Genomic DNA, 22,724 nt, shown 5'->3' with positions numbered 1-22,724 from the left:
TATTCAGAAGAGTGAACATTAATATAGACCGAGAAGGAGGCCGCATTCGGTTATGGAATGATTATTTTAGTGAGAATCCAACTTACACTTAGGGTATGTTCCGTTGTCGCTTCAGAATGAACAAACCGTTTTTCCTACGTATTGTTAATAGTATCGAGAATTAAGTCTCGTACTTCAGACAAAGACGAGATGCTACTAGAAGGCTCGGTCTTTCCGCACTTCAAAAATGTACGGCAGCTATTCGTTTGATGGCATACGGATGTGCGGCATATGCGGTGGATGAATATCTACGACTCGCTGAAACCACTGCGCACAAATGCCTTGAAAACTTTGTAGGAGTTGTAAAACTTTTTGGAGATGAGTACCTCAAAAGGCCTACAGCGGAAGACCTCCAACGATTACTGAATATTGGAGAACAACGTGGTTTCCCCAAAATAGTAGGGAGTATAGATTGTATGCATTGGGAGTGGAAGAATTGTCCCACAGCATGGAAAGGACAATATTCATGTGGATCTCGAAACCGACAATCATACTAGAGGCTGTGGCTTTGCAAGATTTATGGATTTGACACACATTTTTGGACCCCTAGGTACATTAAATGATATCAATGTTTTGGACGCTCACCAGTGTTTGATGATATACTAGAGGGTCGAGCTCCGAGAGTTATCTATGTTGTCAATGGACGACAATACAAAATGGCATACTACCTCACTGACGGTATCTATCCAAAATGGGAAACTTTCATCCAATCAATTACACTTCCACAGGTTCAAAAAGCACAGCTCTTCGCTCAATGTCAAGAATCATGCCAAAAAGATGTAGAGTGTGCATTTGGAGTCTTGAAAGTTCGATTTGCAATCGTGAAAAATTCCGCGCTTATTTGGGATAAAGAAAAAATAGGCAAGATAATAAGAGCATGTATCATATCGCATAACATGATAGTAGAAGACGAATGACATGAATACAGTTTCTACGATCCATCGGAGTTCTATTAGGGAGAAGGAAGCGGAACTTCTCAAGTGTATGTATCATTTTCTACAGATAGGCCAACGAATCTCACTAATATGATGGTATTTGAAATGATGTTCGTACTAATATGATGGGTATTCGAAATGATGTTTGTGATACGAAAATGCATGAACGTCTGAAAAAGACTTGGTTGAGAATATATGGCAAAAATTTGGTGCAACCCAACAATAGAATTATGTTTGTGTTTTTTTCTTACCCCGTTTTTCTCTTATAATTTATGTTTGTATTTTTTTCGATTTTGTAAAATTTGTAAAATATTTATGAATTATGTAAAATATTTTTGTTTTCTTTTTAATGTAATATAAGTAATTGATAAATTGTTTTGTCATTTTAGATTATTAAATAATTTATTAAAATTTGATAAATAATAAACAATTATTTTTAAAAATATTATTTTAATAATTAAGCAACATTGAGAGGGGTTATCTAGTAGAATGATTTTATTTAAAGGTATTAGTGAGTTGATTTGATTAGTTTAATGTTAATTATATAATTAATTTAATTATGAGCAATTTATATGAATTTCTCTAGTGAAAATAGTCTTAGAAGATTTTGATATTACACGTTTATACAGTTAAAACTTGGTTAGGAGCTATTGTTATGCAGAGCTGTCAATGATGTCAAACTATAACACATTAAAAGACTTGTTGTCATGTTATACATATAGAAAGAGTATAGAATAGAAACTTCATTAATATAACATTATTTATTTATTTATGAACTGACCAATAAGGCCGGAATTGAGATCCGATTATTACAACGTATAGTAAGGTTTTAGGTAAAGATGTTAAAAACAATCATTCATAGAGTACAATTTTTTTTTATTACATTCCAGGTTTGGTGGGGACAAGGGATTTTGCGATGAACCTAGAGAACCATTTGCCGGAAGCTTTTTCTTTGCGATCAACAGGATTGGTGAAGTTGACCCAATTCATACCAAAACGGAGAGTGTAACCATTTCCGAATTCGTAGTTGTCCATCAATGACCATGCAAAATATCCTGCTACGTTGCATCCATCCCTATAATATATATTTAAAATGATTAACATTTATGATACTCTGAAAGAAGTATATATATATATATACTAGAAGTCATCTCGTGCTACGCACGGATTTAACTTATATTGTTGTTCAATTTTAGTAGTTTGGAGATTATTAGTTTTAATTTGTTTACTCAGCAATGATGATTTTAAAAATATATTGATCATATTAATTTTTTTTGGTTCATTTGTTTGATGTTACATGAGTTTTCCTTTTATATATAGTATTAGACTATTTCAATACATGGAGAAACTTTTGATTTCATAGTAAAGTGTTTATGGTTTTTTCTCCCTTTAAATTTTCAATACATATTAGAGCATGTGCATTGGTAAGAGACCCATCGAGTTTCTCATCATATAATATTATTGTTTTAATATAGAGAAATTTAGGAACTTCTTTCTAATATGAGAATTTGTTAGAAATACCAGTTTTGAGATACTCTTTTTCCAAATATACTTTTTTGAACATTTTCATTTTGACCTCTTTTACACAGAGTATAATTTTTAAGAATTTTTTTAGGTCTGGTTCTCTATTTTACATTTAGGATATAGTTTTGATTGAGTAGGGTTTAGTATTTGGAGTTTAGAATTTAGAATATAATTTTATATAGAGAAAATGGGTATTTTTGAAAAATAACAACATGAAAGAGTATTATTGAAAAGTGACATAGGAAAATGGTTTTTTGAAAATGTGCTATTTGATACTAAGATTCCTAAAAATATATGATACTAATATACAATTAGCATATACTACTCAAACCTATAGAAGTCAAATTAATTATATATAGTATAGAGAAATGCAACTCATATCGTACCATGAGATAAAAGGACATCACAAGCTTAACAAAATGGTTTTTTAAGCATATGATAGTAACATACAATTTTCCTTTTTTTATAATAGTTTAAAATACGTTTTTTCTTAAAGATGAAGACTAATAAGAAACTAAATTTATAATGTAGAGACTCATATGCATCGTCCAATACAAAGAAGTTTTAGCCTACTTTACCACATGAATACCCAAAAAAAAATAAAAAAATAAAGATTCTAGAATATAAGAAAGGAATAAAACGTAACATATTCAACATATTAAATCATGATAGTTCATTTTTTCACGATGTAGTAATATTAACATAACCAACAAATATGACAACCTGAAGTAAAAATAAAACATGGTTCAAGGTCCGACCCATAGGCCAAGCAAGTGAAGCCAAGGATTAGGGCATCATTTTTTCTAGTGCATATTTTAGGCCAAAATTTTTAGGTCTTTTATGTAGGATAAAACAAATTATAAGTTCAATTATTATTAGATTTTTTATAAGTTTGAAAAAGATTAGAAGTTCAAGTTTTGTATAAGAGAACAGTATATTATTAATGTATATATATCCAACTTAAAAGAAAAATTTAATTTAGTTTTGAGACAAAAATTTAATTTAATTTAATTTAATTTAGTTTTAATTTAATTTAGTTTTTATATGTTATCCAAGTTTTGAGATTTAAAGTAAAATTTAATTTAGGAAAAACAAATTTGAAACTCTGATAAAAAAACTTTCCATATTCGAAAAGTTTGAAAACAATAATGAGTTATTAGGAAATATGATATTTATTTTCGTATAAATGTTTAAATGAACATAAAAACATTGAAAAGACAAAGAAAAATTTGAGCAAGCAAAACGAACTACAATATGGAAATAATGAAAATAATTTTTATTAGAATAAAAGTGTGTGAAATTTAATATATTTTTTATTTTATATATATTGTCTCTATTTCTAATCATTTTAATATAAATAGGATGATTAACAATAAATTAAATTTTGAAATTATTGTTTTCTGTTATATCATAGGGTGATAAAGCAATTATGTTGTGATATCATTATGTTTTTTTTAGTACATATAATTTAAACACAATCAAAATGTTACTTATAAATTTCTATTAAATACAAATTTGAGTTGTGTCTTTAATACAATGTATATATGATTATTGAATGTAGTGTGAGTTTTTTATATATTAGAAAATCTTTTATATTAAATTAGTTTATCATAAATTAATTTGGTTTCAGTGTTTACTTTGAAATGTATGAAACCATTTTATAGTAATAGGAAAATTAGTTACAGCAAAGTTAATTAATTTTTGTATGTTCGTTAAATAATTATGATAAATTAATTTATTTATAGTTTGGTTTTTTTCTGGAAAAAAAACTGATAAGTATTATAAGGGAAAAAGTATAATACCTTACTTTGATAGATAAATTAGGTTGTCCTATATATTAATTTTGTTTTCATATCTAAAAGTAATAGTTAACAACAAATAATTTTATAATATAATAGTTGACAACAAATAATTTTATAATATGATAAGTCAATTTTAAAATAATTAATTAAAACGATATCACAAAACATATATCTTATATATACTCTAAGTCTAACTAATTTTTTATAATAATTCATGAAAATAAAAGTGTGTCAAATTTAGTATACATATTTTTTCTTCTATAAATTGTCTCTATTTCTAATCATTTTAAAATAAATAGTATAGTTAACAATAAATTAATTGTGAAACTATTGTTTTCTATTATTCTTGGGGGAGATAAAACAATTATGTTATGATACCATTTTTTAAGTACATATGTTTTAAAGACAGTCAAACTGTAACTTATAGCATACTATTAAATACAAATTTGAGTTGTGTCTTTAATATGTTATATATGATTATTGAATAAGATATGATTTATATATATATATATTTGAAAATCTTCTATATTCTTAAATTAGTCTATCATAAATTAATTTGGTTTCAGTTTTTACTTTAAAGGTATGAAACCATTTTCTATTTTTATTTGGTTTCAATTTGTTTATATTTTTTAGTTGGGTTGATCAATATTTTTTTTTTAGGTTCTATTGTGTGTGATTTCATTATGAATATATTAGATGCTAAAACTAAAAAAATGGAAAGAATATATTTTTGTAACAATATTGAAATTCAAAAAGCAAACTATACAACAATTGTCTTTATTTTAACAAAATATACACACCGTATAAGATACAAATAAAATAAAGTGAAATAAAAAAATAGAATGTTAAATTTGAAACATGTGTCACAAAAATAGAGTGCCAAGTGTCACATTGTTAGGCAAAGTTAGAAAAAACCTTTTCTTATTATATAAGATATCAGATTAGAGATGAATTATGACTCACTCGATGGCGCATTTGAGACAAGAAAGATGGCTGCAATGGTTTTGAATTCGTCCATTATCGGCAAGAGCAGTTGCAATCGTTACATTTCCAAGATCGAGATCAGCAACTCCTGATATTTTTTTTGCATAAGATTTATAAGAAACACATATGTAGACATTTCGTAGTGGTCAACATATATAAAATGATATATAAATACCGTTTTCGGTGATGTAGGTAAGTGGATTTTTGTAGTTGTCTTTGATGTAGTTTAGAATCTGACGGAATCCTGGAGGATAGTAGACGAAGCTAGGAGCCTGTAAACGGAAGAGTCATTTCAATGTTGTAATCTTTAGAATATGAAAATACATATTCAAAATTAAAGTCAGGTACTTGCCACAACACCGATAGGAACTCCATTGCGATAAACTGAAACCAATTATAAAGGAAAAATTATGAATTTAGATAATCGAATTCTATAAAAATACAAAAATATTAGTTTTTACATACAATCAAGAGTAACTCGTGGATCGGTTATGGCGCTAGGTACTGTCGGAGGAGGTGCGTCGGTTGCATATTGTGTAACGTAATAGTTCAACCCTAGAAAATCAAGTGATCCTTTAACCAAAGCTGATTCCTCAGGTGTGAATTCTGGCAATCTATCTCCTACCATCTCCCTCATTATCTTTGGATATTCTCCGTACACCAATGGATCCATGAACCTTCATATATTTTAAGATACAAAAATATCATATCTGATAAGTACAAAAAAGCAATATCTAACTAAACTTTTCTATATACGTGCCAGTGTGCGTTTTAAGAATCATTTAGTTGACCGAAAATATATATACCATCCAACGAAAAAATCGAATGCTCGTTTTGCAGCAGCCTTGTCGAGATTGCTGGTTTCGTTTAGTGGGGCGAACCATCTCCCGATCAAGGTTGTTCCTATCTTACCACCTTGAGATTTCTGCATAAATATTTTTTTAGAATTAATATATACACCACATAAAAGAAAAAACGACATCTAGATATATTATATATGAGAGATTGACAGTGTATGTGCCTGATATCTATTCCGGTATAAAGATACAGTTTTCGCATGAGCTAGAAGTTGGTTATGTGCAACTGTATAAGGTTCAGTTCCAGAATCTCCTCCAAATTCACAGTTAGTGCACCGTCCTGGTGGATACGACCCATCGCCGTAACCTTTGGTTGCAAGAGAGAAAGGCTGATTCAAAGTGATCCAGAATTTGACTCTGTCTCCGAATCTTTGGAATAGAAGCTCAGCGTAGTTTGTGTAATCCTCCCTATTTTTATGTATCGTACATAGTAGAGATGTGTGATAGACTGATAGCGATGTTACATAACGCTAAACCAAAGAAAAGCATATATACTTAGAATTATAAAAACCCGGCCGATAATGCACTTACACTATACGTGGGCTTAAGAAGCCGCCGTATTCGTCTTCTAAAGTCTGGGGAACATCCCAATGAAATATAGTCACATATGGTTCGATGCCTGCATTCAAGTAAGTAAAATTAATGTTTATTACATGACCACATATATAATGAAATGACTAAAATTTTGCATGATTAAGCAAAGTACTTGAATTTCGAATTTACCATTTGCTTTCAACTCGTTGATGAGATTGTTGTAGTATGTGATCCCATTCTCGTCCACTCCCCCAGTAAGTCTTCCCTCTAAGATTTGTATATAATCACAAAGCTCAGTCATCGAATTTATATGATTTTACTATCATTTAAATAATTGGATGAAAACATGCATGAAGAATGATTGATGTGTGTCTATATTTACTTGGTAAGACCCTTGACCATGCTATTGAGAGTCTGTATGCTTGAGCATTCATTCTTTTCAACAGTTTCACATCATCCTGTTCAATAGTATTTTGAAAAGTCGTAAGACTAAAATGAATTCTTAAAAAATGAAAAATATAAGTCATTAATATAGACTCTCACCTTGTAAAGATCATATGAATCACAAGCAAGATCTCCTGAACTGCGATCTGGAACTCTTTCTGTATATTATTACAAACCGAAATTTAATATGAGCACAAATATCTCTTTACAATATTTATACCTTTTCTCACAATTCAATTAGGTGCTCATGTTAACAAATGATCACCTGGATATCTATGAGTGTAATAGTCCCATCCATTAAGTGCTCTATGTGCAGCACCTTCAATCTAGTTGAGCGTCAAATTAAAAATGTTGGATATTGTGTTAGGAAAAAAAATAAAAAAAGGTATACGGAAAATGCCATAGCCAAAACTCGACCCCCTACAAACAAAATATACCTGATATGCAGAAGTAGCTGCACCAAAAGTGAAATTTTTGGCAAAGCCAGTTCGGTTGAATGCAAGAGTATTGTCGCAGTTGAAGGGTTCTTTGGCCTTGCATTCTGGATTGCATACTTTTTGGCTACTGGAAACGACAAAGAGAACGACAAGAATGGCTAAAGAGTAGTGAGCTTTTGGAACTGCCATGGTTGAGCTATATATGTGTGTGTGCTGATTAGGGTTATTTTGATGATGATTAAACGATGGACTTGGAGGGGTTTATATACAAGGGTTTGAGTGCATGGGACTTGCATGGACATTCAAGTAATCTCGTTTACGTATATTTTGCATTGAATTTGATCCTCTATGCATGTTCCACACCCCGCTGTCTTGTTTAATTTTCTAATTTAAAATACTACTACATGTTATCAAAAAATTGAAAATTATTCATAATTAAACAACTATACGTGCACTTAATTTGACTTTTACGGCACTATGTTCTCTTACTAATTATTATAATATACCTGTACAAGGCTGCGTGAGAATATATGTTCCTTAAACATAAATTAATATTCAATTTATTAATTGAATCAATGTTAAGAAATTATATAGCTTCACACGATATATACATGTGCGTTTGTACATATCTGCGTTTAGAATATAGTATTGTTCCTTAGCTGGTTGCTTTCCTTCCAACCATTATATTTTCAAAACCATAAGTTAACTATGACTTCTCTTATTGACAAATGACGAATGTCCATCGACGCTAAGTATCGACGCTAACCCTATTTTACGGAACAATACTAATCTATAATCATAGCAGTTCAAAATCTTATTACTAATGATATACAAATTAGTAACAGTATACATGATCCTCGTATCAATGATTGGGAGAAGCTAGAAATAAAATTTTTAGAAATGTTATAAAAAAAATCATTCTATCCAACTTATCTATAAACAATTGATAACCAAGGTTGATAATAGTCTTTGTGTAACATCCCCAATTCTGTAATTGGGTGTTGGGCCAATTTTGCTAGTAAGTTTCAGCCCATTAAGGTCCAATGTCCTTTAAAGAAGAAAACGAAAATGGTTTGTGTATTCGTGTGTTATAAACACTCGCCGTCTTCATTCAACATGGGGGGGAGAGAGAGTTTGTATTGAACCCTAACATGGCCGCAAGAAAGAGAGAAGAGAAGATTGTGAGAGAGTTGGAAAGAGAAGAGAGGACATGAAAGAGAAGACGACAATATGGAGCCGAGAGATGGAAGTGGAGGAAGAGATAGAGAAGGGAGAGAAAGGGAGAAGAGGAGAGAACGGTAGTCGTGAAGGAGAGGGAAGAACGAGACGTTGCGATGGTGGTGGAGAATACCGGTGGGGTCTGTTTATTCCTGTCATGGCCGTGGAAAGCCTCGGTGGTGGTGGTGGAGAAAAGTCGGAGTAGATAAGGGTGGAGAAAAGAAAATAAGGAAGAGGAAGAAGAGAGGGATAACAGTTTGGAGGAGGCATCTTTGGAGGTTCATCGGCGCCGGAGGTGACAACGGTTTAGAAATATAAAAACATTGGCATGATCACCATCAAGCCATGAGCTCGTAGCAACTGACGGAAGTCCGATCGGAGTTATATTCAAGAAGTTATGTTCGTTGCTTCTTGCGCAAGAAATATCTGAACCAGTCCGAACCTGCAACTCTAGAAATCAGATTCGAGGTTATCTCCTTGGAACAGCGTTTGGTGGTCCAAAACTTACCTGATCGAGCTGAGATTTGGTGGGAAACTTCACGGTACTACAAACTAAATATTCAACGGTGGGATCGTGATTTTAACGGTTATTTGTGGTGTTACCCGTGTGTTTATGAGGCTCGTTTGTATAGAATAAATGGTGACATTGTAATGTTTGGTTGGCAAACTGAGGTTAGATGGAGCTGCAGCTTGTATGGGTCTGACATGGGAAAGGAGAATTGAGTTTCAACATTTAAGTGGCAAATGTGAGGGTGGTAATCGCGGAAACACAATGATTATTTTCTAAGCATGTTCTTCATGAATTGCTTGTATAGGCTTGGAAACTATGTGATTGGATATGTCTATTGTTTGATATTGTATGCTTTGATATGATGATTAGATGTATGATTATAACGAATGATGACATGATATGATGAGTTGATGTGTAACATGATGATCGTTGTGTGGTGTTATGAAATGAGATTGTGTGTTGGGGACATAAACATGGGATTTGTTTTGTGACTCAATGATGGGCAAACCTGAGATTGGTTTTGTACCTTGTAATTGGACGAACATGAGATTTGTTTCGTACCTGGAGATTGGACGAACATGAGATTTGTTTCGTGCCATGCTAAGCTGATGAGATTTTGGTTTAGCGATGTTGATGAATGTGTGTATCGATGAATATGTTGATGTTTAAATATGGTTGAAGTATTATTATGATTATATATGCCAGGTAGAGTATTATATGAAGCTGTTATGCTTGTTGGATGTATGTCAAAAATGTGGAGTCTGATTCTATGCTATGCACTGATTGTTGAACGTGATTAGAATGTCGTCATTGTGTTCACCCTTTTATCTTTTCCCTCAGGTTAAAAGCTTTATGTGACATGGAAAATTTTATGATTGAAGAGTTTTATTTTAAAGAAAAAAGCTTTTTGGTGGGACCATTTGAATAACACCTTGTCTTGGCCAATAAGGCGGGACGGGTGTTACACTTTGAGCTCGTTTTTGGGATGTTACATGGTGTAAAACGGGTCCTCTTGTTGATCTGGTGGATCCTCTTGGTCCAAGTGTTTGGTATGCTTTGGATGATCATGTTTGCTTGGTGACTGTGGGAAAGGTTCACCGTTTCTTCCTTCAGAGCTTCGCCCTCTAATGTACTTCCTTTTTTTTGGCTGCGTTTCTCTTTCGGATGCACATGACCACATATGCCGCATCGATGGCTCAATCCTCCTGCAAAAATCTGGTGCAGACTCCATCCTCCCTTGATTATGTCCCATTGCACCACTCAATCCGTTTCTTTATTTATTAATACTTTCGTCACTTGAGTACTTGCTTGTGATTGTCTTTCCCCCTAGGATCGGTTATCGAGTTAAGGTCTTCATGTACCAGCTTCATGCATGTCTTCTATGTTGTCTGGCCGATGAGTTGAGGGATCACCTCTTCTTCCGGTCTCGTTCTAGCCTCGAGATATGGCACTTCTCCCTTGAAAAAGAAGGTCTTCTCTCCGAATCATTACTTGGATAAGTCCACCAGTTAATTTTCCCTCCGTATCAAGGTTTTTTAATTTCAAAACTTTCTAAAAAAATAATTCTCTTATAGCTTATTTTTGAAACTTGGAACTTGGAAGGTAGGGAACGCCGGATCAAAGCAGATTTTGAGAAACCTAGCCATGCTATATGTATATAGTGAGAGCTCTCAATCTCGTGTCGCTAGCTTCTTTCTCTTTTTTTCCCCTAAGTTGTTCTTTCAACATTCTTCTTTACAACTAGACCGTAAGATCACAATTAATAAGCCCACAAAATTGTAATAATTGTAAAAATGGAGTGGTTGCATCGCAATTTTGGCCACAGTATAACAATTAAGAAGTTATGGTAATAAAAAGCCAACGACTTATACAAGTAGATTGAATTAAATTAAGGTGTCAGCGATACGCAGTTCACAGTTGAGATGTAGTAAATATAGCAAATGTTTCAATTCAAATTTACCAAATTATAATACTATATATATATAGTACAGAATGTTTACTTTCATATCTCTCTTGTATTTATTTCAGATCTCACAACCAAAAGTAGCTTTACTTACAGAGCATTTCTTTTGTTTTTTGCATTATTTGTCCATTGTGTCTTCATTTATTGACACTCTATTACCTATCAAACTCATAACAGTCTATTAACTATTGAATTTCCATATATTATATTTATATAAACACTGCTTCGAAAAGAAAAAGAGAACATGGCTTCACATAACAAGGGGTTTTGGATAAACTATTAGTGGATTAAGTCATTAGAACGAGAACCCTTAACTCATTATTCAAATACAAAGATTACAGATAGACTGCAAAAATGTATGATCAAACCCAAATTAGAAGCTCTTTATATGTGAATCCTTTGCATTAATTAAATATTTTTCCACAGATATTTTATAAGGATATTTATAGTATTTATATATGGACCACACAAAGAACTGACTATATAGTTTGTCTTTTTTTTTTCTTAAACAAAAACTGAGTATAGTTATGATATATATGGAAAAGAAGGGAGATAAGTCATTTAATAAGTTTATCTAACAATCTGTTATTAAGTTACCGTAGTAATGGTTTTTCTTTCGCAGTAGAGATAAAATAGTCACACGAGCTGTAGCATTAAATAAATTATTATTCGATGGAAAAAAAGCGTCACACTAACTGTAGCTTTAATTCTTACTTTTTAAGAAAAGACATAAACGTTAAAATGTTGTATTTGATATGTCGTAGTTATGTCTTTGATTGGAACTAAACACATATGACACATAACATCATGGTTCGAAACATATATAGTCCATCTGTTCCGAATTATAAGATCTTTTAGGTTTTTATTTTTATTCTGTTTTATAAGACGTTTTCAAATTTTTATGCTTTTTAATATATTATGACTACTTGTATTTAGTATTCTGTAGTTTTTTCTCTAATTAGTCAAACTCTTTTAAATCAATATTAAATAATATTATTTCATGTAAAACTAAGAATACATTTATTGTTTTTTAAACTTTGTACTTTTAACTAAAAGATCTTATAAAATAAAACAGAAAAAGTATATACGTAGAGCCATCTGGCTTAGTATCCTCTGCCTACGCAAATATTTTTTTAGAATATAGTAATGTTTATGAGTATCTTGGTTATTTATTATGGGAATTTAGCAGATATAACACTCAAAAAAAAAAAATTCGTTGAGTGATTACTCTAACCATTAAAAAGTGATACTCAGGGTAATATGTATTATTGACTTGTTTAACCCTATGATATGATAAATAATTTAGGTGTTAGTTTAGCTAGAGTTTAGTGTTCCTACCACCACAATCACCCCATCGCCCGCCACCAGCCCTCGCCACTGTTGCCGGCCACTGTCACCACCTCCAGCCACTGGCCGCCATCAACTCTAGCGATTGGCCATTATAAACTTCTGGTGCCGGCCGTCACCACTTCCGGTGACCGGCCGCCACCAACTCCGGTGACCACTGGCTACTACCCAACTCCGGCCACCGGTTATCACCTAACTCCAGCCATCGGCCATCACCACCACCACCGGCCACCACTGCTTCCGACCAACGCCTGGACACCACCCACCAATATCATTAGACCATCACAACACCAAAATAGTAATTTTATTTACCCTTTATCCTGTTTTTCTAATTTTAAAAAATAATATACTATATTCTTCACTACTTTTTTTGTTTTGGTTAGTTGGCAAATTACTCCATTTATTATTTGGTAGCCTTTTTCGTGTTCAGGTTTTCAGAATATAGTGAATTTAAACTCCCTTTGTGTCAAAATAAACGAGGCTATCTTTGTTGAAGAATTACTTCAAACAGTGATGTATTACTAGTAATTACCAGTGTATAAAGTATGAATGAACAGTATGGTTTATTGAGAAAAATGAATTTAAATTTGGTGCTGGGAAAAATACAATATAAGTGTTGAAACCAAAAAGTAAATGCTACTAAAATCACATGTTTTTTTATAGGGAGGGTTCAGTACTATTAGGTTAGAATTTTTGGTTGTACATTGATGTTGGCTGCTAATCAAAATTTTGTACGGTGCAATTAAAGCACTTTTTAAGATAGAACAGCGCATGTGAGTTTAAGATTGTACATAAGTTTCATAACATAATCTATTAAAATGACACCTCATGTGAATCAGGCGGATGAAAAAATATTTGATTGACGAAGAGAATAAAAATAACAATTTGGTTGACCAAAAAATAAGATATAGATTTTTATATTACAACTACCAGATTACTTTTTTTTTTTTATCTAAACGTTCTTTAGATACGGTCTTATAAGTCTATGTTGGTTATATGATATCTATATTACAGATTCACAATATATATAAAAATCAATCTTCCCAAAAGTATAGGTTGAGTTGATTAGTAGTACGTATAGACTCTCAATATATATGGAGATGATATTTTCTCTCTGGTTGGTTTTGAATCATATTTTTTGGAGTGGTATACTAGTTGATACACTCGAACCAATCGGAATCATAAAACAATATTGGACATAGTTGCCAGAAAAGAAATGTTCATCAATTTACGTGATTTACAATAATGTGTATGTTTCCTAAAACCGTGAAACGAAACCCATGAGTTTCATATCATTCGCATGTCTTTAGCTCTCGACTTATATAGTACCCCTCATGGGTCCAACGAGTACATGAATATGACATCAAACGTCAATTATTCTGTCACATGCCTTAGTCTATGCATGCATGCTAATGTACATACACTTTGCTTAATCCAGTTTCCTGTTTTACATGGATTAGTTTTCATACAATAAATAGAAACCAAAATCATTTAGTTCGGTTTGAATTTTGGTTTCGGGTTTTGGGCTTTTTACTTATTTAAATTTTAATAGAAAAAAACAATGATCAATTTATACGGTTGTTTTCTTATTCACCTAAAAAAGTATATTGTATAAAAAAAATACAAAACCGAATCTATTTATTTATTATGCCTAATTCAATCTACTTTTTTCAAATCACTTTCCTTGGTACAGTTTCGGTTTGACTCAAATTGGTTTAAAACCAATTGGACCACCCTAATTACTCGCACAACTTTTGTTAACTATATAAATAAGACCACAGACCACCTACACTCATTATACTCTTCACCCCCAAAGAAAAAGAAAACTCTAAGCGACGATTAAAACCCTTGAGTTTCTTTTTTTTTTTCTTTGACAAAATAACCCTTGATTTTGAGTTCGATCTATCTAACAAAAGCATATATATATATAGATGACTACGCCGGAGGAGGCGATGTATGTGGCGTGGGAGGATCTTACGGTGGTTATACCAAACTTTGGTGAAGGAGCGACAAAGAGACTACTGAATGGAGTGAATGGTTGTGGTGAGCCAAATAGGATCTTGGCTGTTATGGGTCCTTCTGGTTCTGGCAAATCTACGCTTCTTGATGCCTTAGCAGGTCACTTCTTTCTCTATCTCTCTCTCTCACACACACATACCCTCACGTGAGAAGATTAGCTCGTTGTTTCTTATTCCTTTTTTCAAAAAATCTATTTTTCGTTAAAAGGGTTTGAATCTGTTAAATGGTAAATAAATTAGAACCTAAACTAAACCTTAAGAGTTAAGAGAACCATATCAACAATTGAATGAGGTAATAATTAAGAGGAAAAGGGTTAACAGCCAACTACATTTAGCTTTGAAACCAACATTGAAGAGACTTTTTCACCTTGAACCTAGCATTTTATTCTGTATTCAGCATAAAAATGTTGCTATAGTGATAGTCTATAGTTTACTATAACAATATTGATTTATACATGACGTTATTGTTTTTTTAAAGACAATAACACCATTTGTCCTAGGTAATTTTCTCATAATTATGTGAAAATGTTTTCACTTTTAGTAAAGCATAAACTGAATTTTACATTTTAAAAATGTCCACTTACCTTTTAGTTTTTATTTGATAGATAACGATTTCTATCATTCGGTAGTTAAACTTGAAAATACTGTAAATTAGTGCTAATTTGTTAGATATATAAAGGTGTGTGTTTGTGTGGGTGTGTGTGTGTGTGTGTCCTACTCGACCTAAAATATTTGATTATTAACCAGTCGGTGGAATCCATATGCAATCAGAAGCAATACTAGATCTGTTTTTCGACTAACGGAAGTAAATATACATTATTCAAAAATAAATATGTAACTTCTAAATTTGTAAGCTACAAACTATGTACACACTATAATCCCATTTTGGTGAAATTAAAACATTAAGTGAATTTATGAACTCTTGTGTAACTTTGCAACAAACCCATTTAATTTGGTTCTTTATGAGAGATTTACATATCCATATATACGCATAGATATATAGAAAAACAATGCTATATTTATATCTAAGTTCCATATACACTAAGATACAAAAATAGATATTTCTAACTTTATATTTATGGATTCTAGCTACCAATTTTTTTTTCTACATTATAGCTGTTTATCATCGGAGTACTAAATATATGTGAAATTGTTGCAATTTTCTTGTTCCTCCTTATTAAATTTACATCGTCGTACATTTAGACTAGTATTGAATAAATTGATAGCTACATTTTTCTAACCTATATACTATATTCAGAAGTTTCGCAGTAACTTTTCTAATTAAATTACGATTTTAAATGTTAACCAACTACCAAACACCAAACATCCTGACACAAAAATTTAGAATTGCACGATCGGATCTTCGTACCGACTTGAAGTTAAACCCGGTTTGGTTACTGGTCCGACTCCAAATCTACCACTATCATCTCATTGAGGGATGTTCAATCCAAAAACGTATAGTCCTAAACTCCTAATCGATTTTATTTTCAAAGATTAAACATCTTATTATCGTATAGTTACTACATTAATCATTTCATGGGTCGTGTAACACATGGTTTAAAGAAATAGCACACAATTTGGTCTTGTCATTTAATTTAAGAAAGCCCTGCTTACTAGAATGATATTGGAAAATTAACTAATTTGGTAATGATGGTTACAGGAAGATTAGCGGGGAATGTTGTAATGAGTGGCAAAGTTCTAGTCAATGGCAAGAAGAGAAGACTTGACTTTGGTGCTGTCGTAAGCAAACCTATCTTTTAGCTTTAATTTTACGCAATCAAACTCTGGTTCATTAATGTCGTAAACCCTGAATCATGTATGTTTTTTTGAAACTATCGAAAAACTCTCAGGCTTATGTGACACAGGAAGATGTGTTGCTAGGAACTTTGACAGTGAGAGAATCCATATCTTACTCCGCTCATCTCAGACTCCCGTCAAAGCTTACCAGAGGAGAGATCAGTGACATTGTGGAAGCTACAATCACTGAAATGGGTCTGCAAGAATGCTCAGACAGGACCATTGGAAACTGGCATTTGCGTGGAATAAGCGGAGGTGAGAAGAAACGGCTCAGTATTGCGCTCGAGGTCTTAACCAAACCAAGTCTCCTCTTCCTAGACGAACCCACCAGTGGACTGGACAGTGCTTCAGCTTTCTTCGTGGTTCAGATTCTCAGAAACATAGCAAGCAGTGGCAAAACCGTGATTTCTTCAATCCATCAGCCAAGTGGTGAGGTTTTTGCTCTCTTTGATGACCTGCTACTGCTGTCTGGAGGAGAAACCGTTTACTTTGGAGAGGCAGAATCAGCAACGAAGGTAATAAGACAGAGCATTGGCAGCACTATATATTTTAAGTGTACAACCATCAATGCTCATTTGTGTTGTTGCTGCTTCGACTTTGCAGTTCTTTGGTGAAGCCGGGTTCCCTTGTCCCACCAGACGGAATCCATCTGACCACTTCCTTCGCTGTGTCAATTCAGATTTCGACGACGTCACAGCGACTTTGGTTGAATCTCGCCGAATCCAAGTTTGCCTTCTTCTGCCCTTTTTGTTTCCATGAGCTTACTTACAGTACACTCAAAATTCTTGAACTAGCCCGTTTGATTATCGGCAGGATTCTTCTTTCTCTCTTTACCAACTACATGAAACTGCAAACACATTAGATCCCCTGGATGATATACCAGCAGCAGAAATCAGAACAACACTTGTCAGAAAATTCAAGTGTTCAGAATACGCAGCAGCTTCAAGAGCAAGGATTCAAGAAATAGCATCAATAGTAAGTTATGGTTATTATTTCGCTTCAAACTACAATGTATCATACAATGAGAGCCTCATAAGAAAATTTTAACCTCATGCAACAGGAAGGGCTTGTCACTGAAAGGAAAAATGGAAGTCAAACAAACTGGTTGAGACAACTCAGAATACTTACTCAGCGATCTTTCATCAACATGTGTAGAGACTTGGGATACTACTGGATGCGGATTGCAGTATACATAGTGTTATCCATTTGTGTCGGGTCAATCTTTTTCAACGTCGGGAGAAACCACTCAAATGTCATGAATACAGCAGCTTGCGGCGGATTTATGGCAGGCTTTATGACATTCATGTCAATAGGAGGTTTCCAATCCTTCATTGAAGAAATGAAGGTGAAAAGAGTTAAGCAAACAAAATTCTCATTCTTCACCTTAACACTTATCTTATGTCTTTTGCATCTTTTTCCTAAAACCAGGTGTTTACTCGAGAAAGGCTCAATGGATACTATGGGGTTGCAGTATATACTGTGTCTAATTTACTCTCCTCATTACCTTTCATAATCCTTATGTGCCTCTCCACCAGCTCAATCACTATCTATATGGTGAAGTTCCAATCCGGAGGTTCTCATTTCTTCTACAACTGTCTCGACCTCATCTGTGCAATTGTAACTGTGGAGAGTTGCATGATGATGATAGCTTCAGTAGTTCCTAACTTCTTGATGGGAGTCATGTTGGGAGCTGGTTATATTGTAAGAACGGCCTCTGTCTCTCACTCTCTTACCTAACAGCTTTCCTATATATCTCCAAAGACTTTTCTAAACTGAAATCACTATATTCTTCACCTCATAGGGAATTATGGTGTTAAGTGCGGGGTTTTTCCGATTCTTCCCCGACTTACCTGTGGTGTTCTGGCGATACCCAGTGTCCTACATAAACTATGGTGCATGGGCACTACAGGTAACCACGTTAACTCAACTTTAGATGCAGACTATATTGGCAAATGGATATCCTAAATGTCCACACCTGATAAATTGCAGGGAGCATTGAAGAATGAGCTGATCGGGGTTGAGTATGATTCTCCATTACCACTGGTACCAAAAATGAAAGGGGAGCTCATTCTTCAAACTGTTCTAGGCGTAAATCCAGCAAGTTCAAAGTGGTTGGATCTAGCTGTTGTGGTGATGATTCTCATTGGGTATAGGATTCTCTTCTTCGCCATCCTCAAGTTTAGGGAAAAGGTTTTCCCAATCATTCACATGTTATACACAAAGAGAACTCTGAGCCATATCCGGAAAAGGCCTTCTTTCAGGAGAATGGCACCATTCCCCTCCAAGCGATACCAAGTTAACCATGCACTCTCTTCTCAAGAAGGACTTAACTCTCCACTGCATTAGAAGCATATACAGCAGGATGCGATATCCATAAGTGGAAGATAGATATAGTGCTCGCTATCCTTTTGCCAGATGTCCATATATTTCAATATGTCAGATGTTACTCTCTTCAAACTTGGTAAACTGTTTGTAGCCTGTTGTGTAAGGAAAAAAAGAGATATTATAAATTCTGAGTAATGAGATTTGTTTAGCATGCGGATGAAATCCATCAGAAATAAATAAATTGCCCAAAAGAGCTGATGCACTAAAGAGATAAGAATGGCTACATGCTCAGATTACAAGCGACCATGGCATGGATGAAACTTCTAGAGAGAGTATATCAGCGACCACAGAGAATAAAGAATTCAAATAAGACAATTCCTTGGTCAACACAGCTTCAAATAAACAGGAGATGGTATGGAAATTTATTACCTGACAGTATAAAAGTGGTCCTTTCTTGATAGCAGCAGCTAGCAGAAACAAATCCTAAAATCTGTGCAGCACAATAACAGGGGGAAAACTTTCCACCATGCATATTCAACTTTCAGAATCAGATATGCTAGAGTCTTGAGCTATGCAAGTCTAATTTATCTTAATGCCCATGTTATCTCCTCTTGTGGTGTACAGTTGACACTTGACAGGGAATAGAGAATCAAAGCTAACAAAAGCGTCTGTTGAAGAAAGATTGAACAGATAGAGAACAATCGACAAGATGCTTCAAACTTTTAAAAGTGTAATACCATGCAAAAATGGTTTAGGTTCAACCTTGGAAAAAATCAAATATAGGCTACCAGAACAGTTACATAGTAAGGAAAAACAACAAACAATCAATAACTTTAACAAATATGGCTAATCCAGTAAGAAGAAAATCAAGTCCTGAAATCAGAATAACAATCCTGTTTTTTTCAGAGTAGACATGTACAGAACTCATTTGTTCATTTGCTACCCTATGACTGTAACAACTAAACTCAATCAAATCTGAACCAGTAACTAGTTTTGGAAAACTGTGTTAAATTGTCAAGAATACGCCTGCCGGTTTGGTCTAACTCTTCATATCATCAGAACCATTATTTTCAAGTCTACCATTATATCCATGATATGGAACCTCCCACATTGGCCTCGGGGTTGCACGCCCACCAAAATCCTCGGGGAAGAATTCAAAATCAGGGCCAAAATTGAACTTCACAAGACAATTTGACTGGTCAGGGAGAGTGTACATCGAAGCAGCAGGGTAGTAACGACCGCCAAAAAAATCTTTGAAGGCAATTCCCTGACATACACCATTTTTGAAGAACGATATTTCACTGCCTGCATTAGAAGGAAGGCATCAAGAATTGCACAGAAACCATCTACATCATAGATGTGGAGGGTAAGCAAACACGAAATTAAGGCATTTGGCTATGTAAATATTGATGAAGAATCCCCATTATCTATAAGAATGTTAACCAAATATCCATCCTCTCTACAAAATCAAGATAAACCCTCTACCATCACAAGCAACAAAAATTCATTTCTAGTCCACCTAAAACATATGTGACTAACTAAAAGCAGAAAAGTCACCACAGGAACACTAACATAATAGAACAGGTGACATAGATAGAGCATACCTGGTACAACTTTAGGAGGCTCCTCTTTGGCATCAGGTGCACAAATATATCTCTGCCCTTTATACCACACATAATTAGGAGGCTTTGGAGCAAACGATTCGCCATCAGGCAAATTTATGTAGAATCCAATAACATCACCTTCCTTATACCCTTCTTCAGCATACTTCTCCCTTAAAGCCTTGTGTATCTTACACCCATCAATGTCCCGAAACCCAAAACTATTCCCATCGTACCCTACGGGAGCCTGCAAATCCCCTTTATCAGTCGACCACCCGAGTCGTGTATGACCAGTCTCACCCAAATTCAAAACTTTAATCTCAAAGTACCAAGCTCCTTCAACAACTCCTCTTGTAGCTCTCACCATCCTATACCCTTTACTACTTCCTGCAGTAAGTCTATCTTCGCTAATCTCAACTTTCTCAGCTTTGTAAACTTTAGAAAGGCAAATTCCCAAGTCTGGCGTATCGTCACTCTTATCGGGAAACCTCGGAACCGGAGTGATCAATACTTTATCTTCTACAGCTGCTGAACTAGGCGTGTTGGCTTTGCTCTTCTTCTTTCCTTTTCGTGTACTCTTCGTCACCCAAACATTGTTGTTCTTCTTCTTCGATTTCGATTTCTTAGCCACAACCAGAGTTGCCGCCGCTTCCTCCACAACCATTGCTTCCGATGGCTGCACTTGCTCTGGCCCAACCTCTTCCTTAACAGCAACTGAAGTAATAGAATCTAACTGCTTCAGCTTCTTATGCGGTGGATCATCTTCCTCTTCATCTCCTTCGTCTTCCTCCATCGCACTACCGTTCTGATTAGCCACAGATTCCGGTTTCGGTGATTTAGGGTTATCATCGGAAGAAGGAGTCGGAGCTTCTTCTGAGACGGAATCGGATTCAATTTTCAAATCGGATCCGGGTGAATCATCAACATCCATAGCTGCTACATCTGCTTTCTCTAATTCAGTATCGATTGATTCCTCTACTACTACTACAACGGATGATTCCAATGGCGCTGAATCATTCAGTTCAGAGGGAGGAAGAAGAGTTGTTTCGGTAGGTTCTTCGGGAGGCGAAATTGAGACTTGTGCTTTTAAATCAGTATCGATTGATTCTTCGACTGGAGCGGATGATTCCGGTGGCGCTGAATCATCGAGTTCAGAGGGAAGAAGAAGAGCGGTTCCGGTAGGTTCGTCGGGAAGAGAAATCGAAACTTCTACTTCTTCGCCTTTGGGATTTGATTGAAGAGAATCCTCCATTGGAACAATAGGCTTTCTTCTGGTGCCACCGCAAAGATTTGTGGGACTCCGCAGCAAGATTTGACAAAAGTTTTAGGGACTCGGCAGATTTGGCAAAAGAACAGTGAAGTTTTTTTTTTTGTGTTTTTAAAAAATTTGGAGACTTATGTGGGCTTTCTGAGGCCCAATAAGAAACTAGGGTTTGGGTAGGGGTGTCATTTGAACCTTAAAACCGTTTTTTTTTTTTTTTTTTTTAACCTCATTTTAAAACGGTTTAGACATCTAACAACTGATCTATTAAGCATTAAAAGTTCCCTATCAAAAAAAATTAAGCATTAGAAATTAAATTATAATTAAGGAGTTCGTTAATGACAGTTTTAAACTAATCTTAGGTTGTGTCAGTCTTAGAATAGAATAGTTATTTGGGCCAAGTAAATGCAACTGATCAAAGTTGAATGTATCGGATAAAGATATCATTGTAGAAAGGCAACTTAGCAAACATTAAAGCATTGATAAGTTTTATGTGAGAATAGAGTACATTTTTTTTTTCTTTCGTAATCCAAATACTTAGTAATTTTTATGTGAGAATAGAGTACATTTTTTTTTCTTTCGTAATCCAAATACTTAGTAATAAGAAGTGTTTTATCATTCTAATATTAAGTCATTTTGATTCTATTTTTAATAGGAAACTACAATATACGGTAGTTCTTTTTTGACTTCTTAATCATTATTTCAAATAATTTTTGTTATTTTCTTTGCTCGTTTGATGCTCATATTGGATTGACTGTTTTATTATAACAAAAATAAATAATGAGTTTGAGAGTTTGGATGCTCATATTAGACACTAATTATATTACTGGACCGTCTTATCATCAAATAAGGTCAATTTTTATTATTAGTCATAAAAGTTTTTTTTTTCTTTTTGTCTACCTTTCATTCTAAATGTAAAATATTTATTTCAACTAAGACTATTAATTTAGAAATGGGACAATTTTTTAATTAATTATTGACTAAATTCATTTTTTGTTACGTATTTAATCTTTTTTTTTTTTAAATCTATATTTCATTCTAAGTTTAAAATGATTATATTTAGTTGAGAGACTATAAATTTAGAGATTTGCTGTAGGGATTCATGTCAAATTTGAAATGCTTCTCTT

The 22,724-nt window shown here is 33.8% G+C and overlaps 3 protein-coding genes across 5 annotated transcripts; 1 reads left to right on the top strand and 2 right to left on the bottom strand.

The window, feature by feature from the left end:
• Positions 1–1,720: 1,720 nt before the first annotated feature.
• On the bottom strand, positions 1,721–7,786 carry LOC104758457 (myrosinase 4-like). Its single transcript, XM_010481327.3, has 13 exons — positions 7,557–7,786; positions 7,385–7,445; positions 7,219–7,277; positions 7,058–7,133; positions 6,865–6,942; positions 6,673–6,760; positions 6,306–6,549; positions 6,091–6,209; positions 5,750–5,961; positions 5,637–5,668; positions 5,460–5,556; positions 5,264–5,372; positions 1,721–2,049 (listed from the first exon to the last, which is right to left on the bottom strand). The coding sequence occupies exons 1-13, from the start codon at positions 7,743–7,745 to the stop codon at positions 1,854–1,856; spliced, it is 1,560 nt and encodes a 519-aa protein (XP_010479629.2). The 5' UTR covers positions 7,746–7,786; the 3' UTR covers positions 1,721–1,853.
• A 6,603-nt stretch (positions 7,787–14,389) lies between these two features.
• LOC104758456 (ABC transporter G family member 13) lies at positions 14,390–18,957 on the top strand. Of its 3 annotated transcripts, none has more exons than XM_010481326.3 (9): positions 14,390–14,713; positions 16,274–16,353; positions 16,464–16,925; positions 17,014–17,136; positions 17,224–17,385; positions 17,471–17,755; positions 17,839–18,111; positions 18,212–18,319; positions 18,400–18,957. In XM_010481326.3, the coding sequence occupies exons 1-9, from the start codon at positions 14,527–14,529 to the stop codon at positions 18,754–18,756; spliced, it is 2,037 nt and encodes a 678-aa protein (XP_010479628.1). In that variant the 5' UTR covers positions 14,390–14,526; the 3' UTR covers positions 18,757–18,957. The 3 variants fall into 3 exon arrangements, with proteins under 3 accessions (XP_010479628.1, XP_087352375.1, XP_087352376.1); XM_087496249.1 differs by having other exon boundaries at positions 14,393–14,713; positions 16,479–16,925; XM_087496250.1 differs by having other exon boundaries at positions 14,393–16,068.
• A 528-nt stretch (positions 18,958–19,485) lies between these two features.
• On the bottom strand, positions 19,486–21,693 carry LOC104758455 (protein TRAUCO-like). Its single transcript, XM_010481325.2, has 2 exons — positions 20,340–21,693; positions 19,486–20,040 (listed from the first exon to the last, which is right to left on the bottom strand). The coding sequence occupies exons 1-2, from the start codon at positions 21,586–21,588 to the stop codon at positions 19,775–19,777; spliced, it is 1,515 nt and encodes a 504-aa protein (XP_010479627.1). The 5' UTR covers positions 21,589–21,693; the 3' UTR covers positions 19,486–19,774.
• Between the last annotated feature and the right edge of the window lie 1,031 nt (positions 21,694–22,724).

Source organism: Camelina sativa, chromosome 17 (assembly GCF_030686135.1).
Source record: "Camelina sativa cultivar CO46 ecotype springtype chromosome 17, ASM3068613v1".
Lineage (NCBI taxonomy): Eukaryota > Viridiplantae > Streptophyta > Magnoliopsida > Brassicales > Brassicaceae > Camelina > Camelina sativa.
This window is presented reverse-complemented; position numbering and strand designations above follow the sequence as displayed.

Excerpts from the sequence above, each read along its gene's own strand:
- LOC104758455 (XM_010481325.2), bottom strand. The coding sequence starts at position 21,588 with ATGGAGGATTCTCTTCAATCAAATCCCAAAGGCGAAGAAGTAGAAGTT. Across the intron at positions 20,041-20,339 it reads GCCTCCTAAAGTTGTACCAG|GCAGTGAAATATCGTTCTTC; the intron begins GTATGCTCTATC and ends CTTCTAATGCAG.
- LOC104758456 (XM_010481326.3), top strand. The coding sequence starts at position 14,527 with ATGACTACGCCGGAGGAGGCGATGTATGTGGCGTGGGAGGATCTTACG. Across the intron at positions 14,714-16,273 it reads GCTTCTTGATGCCTTAGCAG|GAAGATTAGCGGGGAATGTT; the intron begins GTCACTTCTTTC and ends TGATGGTTACAG. Across the intron at positions 16,354-16,463 it reads GACTTGACTTTGGTGCTGTC|GCTTATGTGACACAGGAAGA; the intron begins GTAAGCAAACCT and ends AAAAACTCTCAG.
- LOC104758457 (XM_010481327.3), bottom strand. The coding sequence starts at position 7,745 with ATGGCAGTTCCAAAAGCTCACTACTCTTTAGCCATTCTTGTCGTTCTC. Across the intron at positions 7,446-7,556 it reads CAGCTACTTCTGCATATCAG|ATTGAAGGTGCTGCACATAG; the intron begins GTATATTTTGTT and ends ACGCTCAACTAG. Across the intron at positions 6,761-6,864 it reads CAACGAGTTGAAAGCAAATG|GCATCGAACCATATGTGACT; the intron begins GTAAATTCGAAA and ends ACTTGAATGCAG.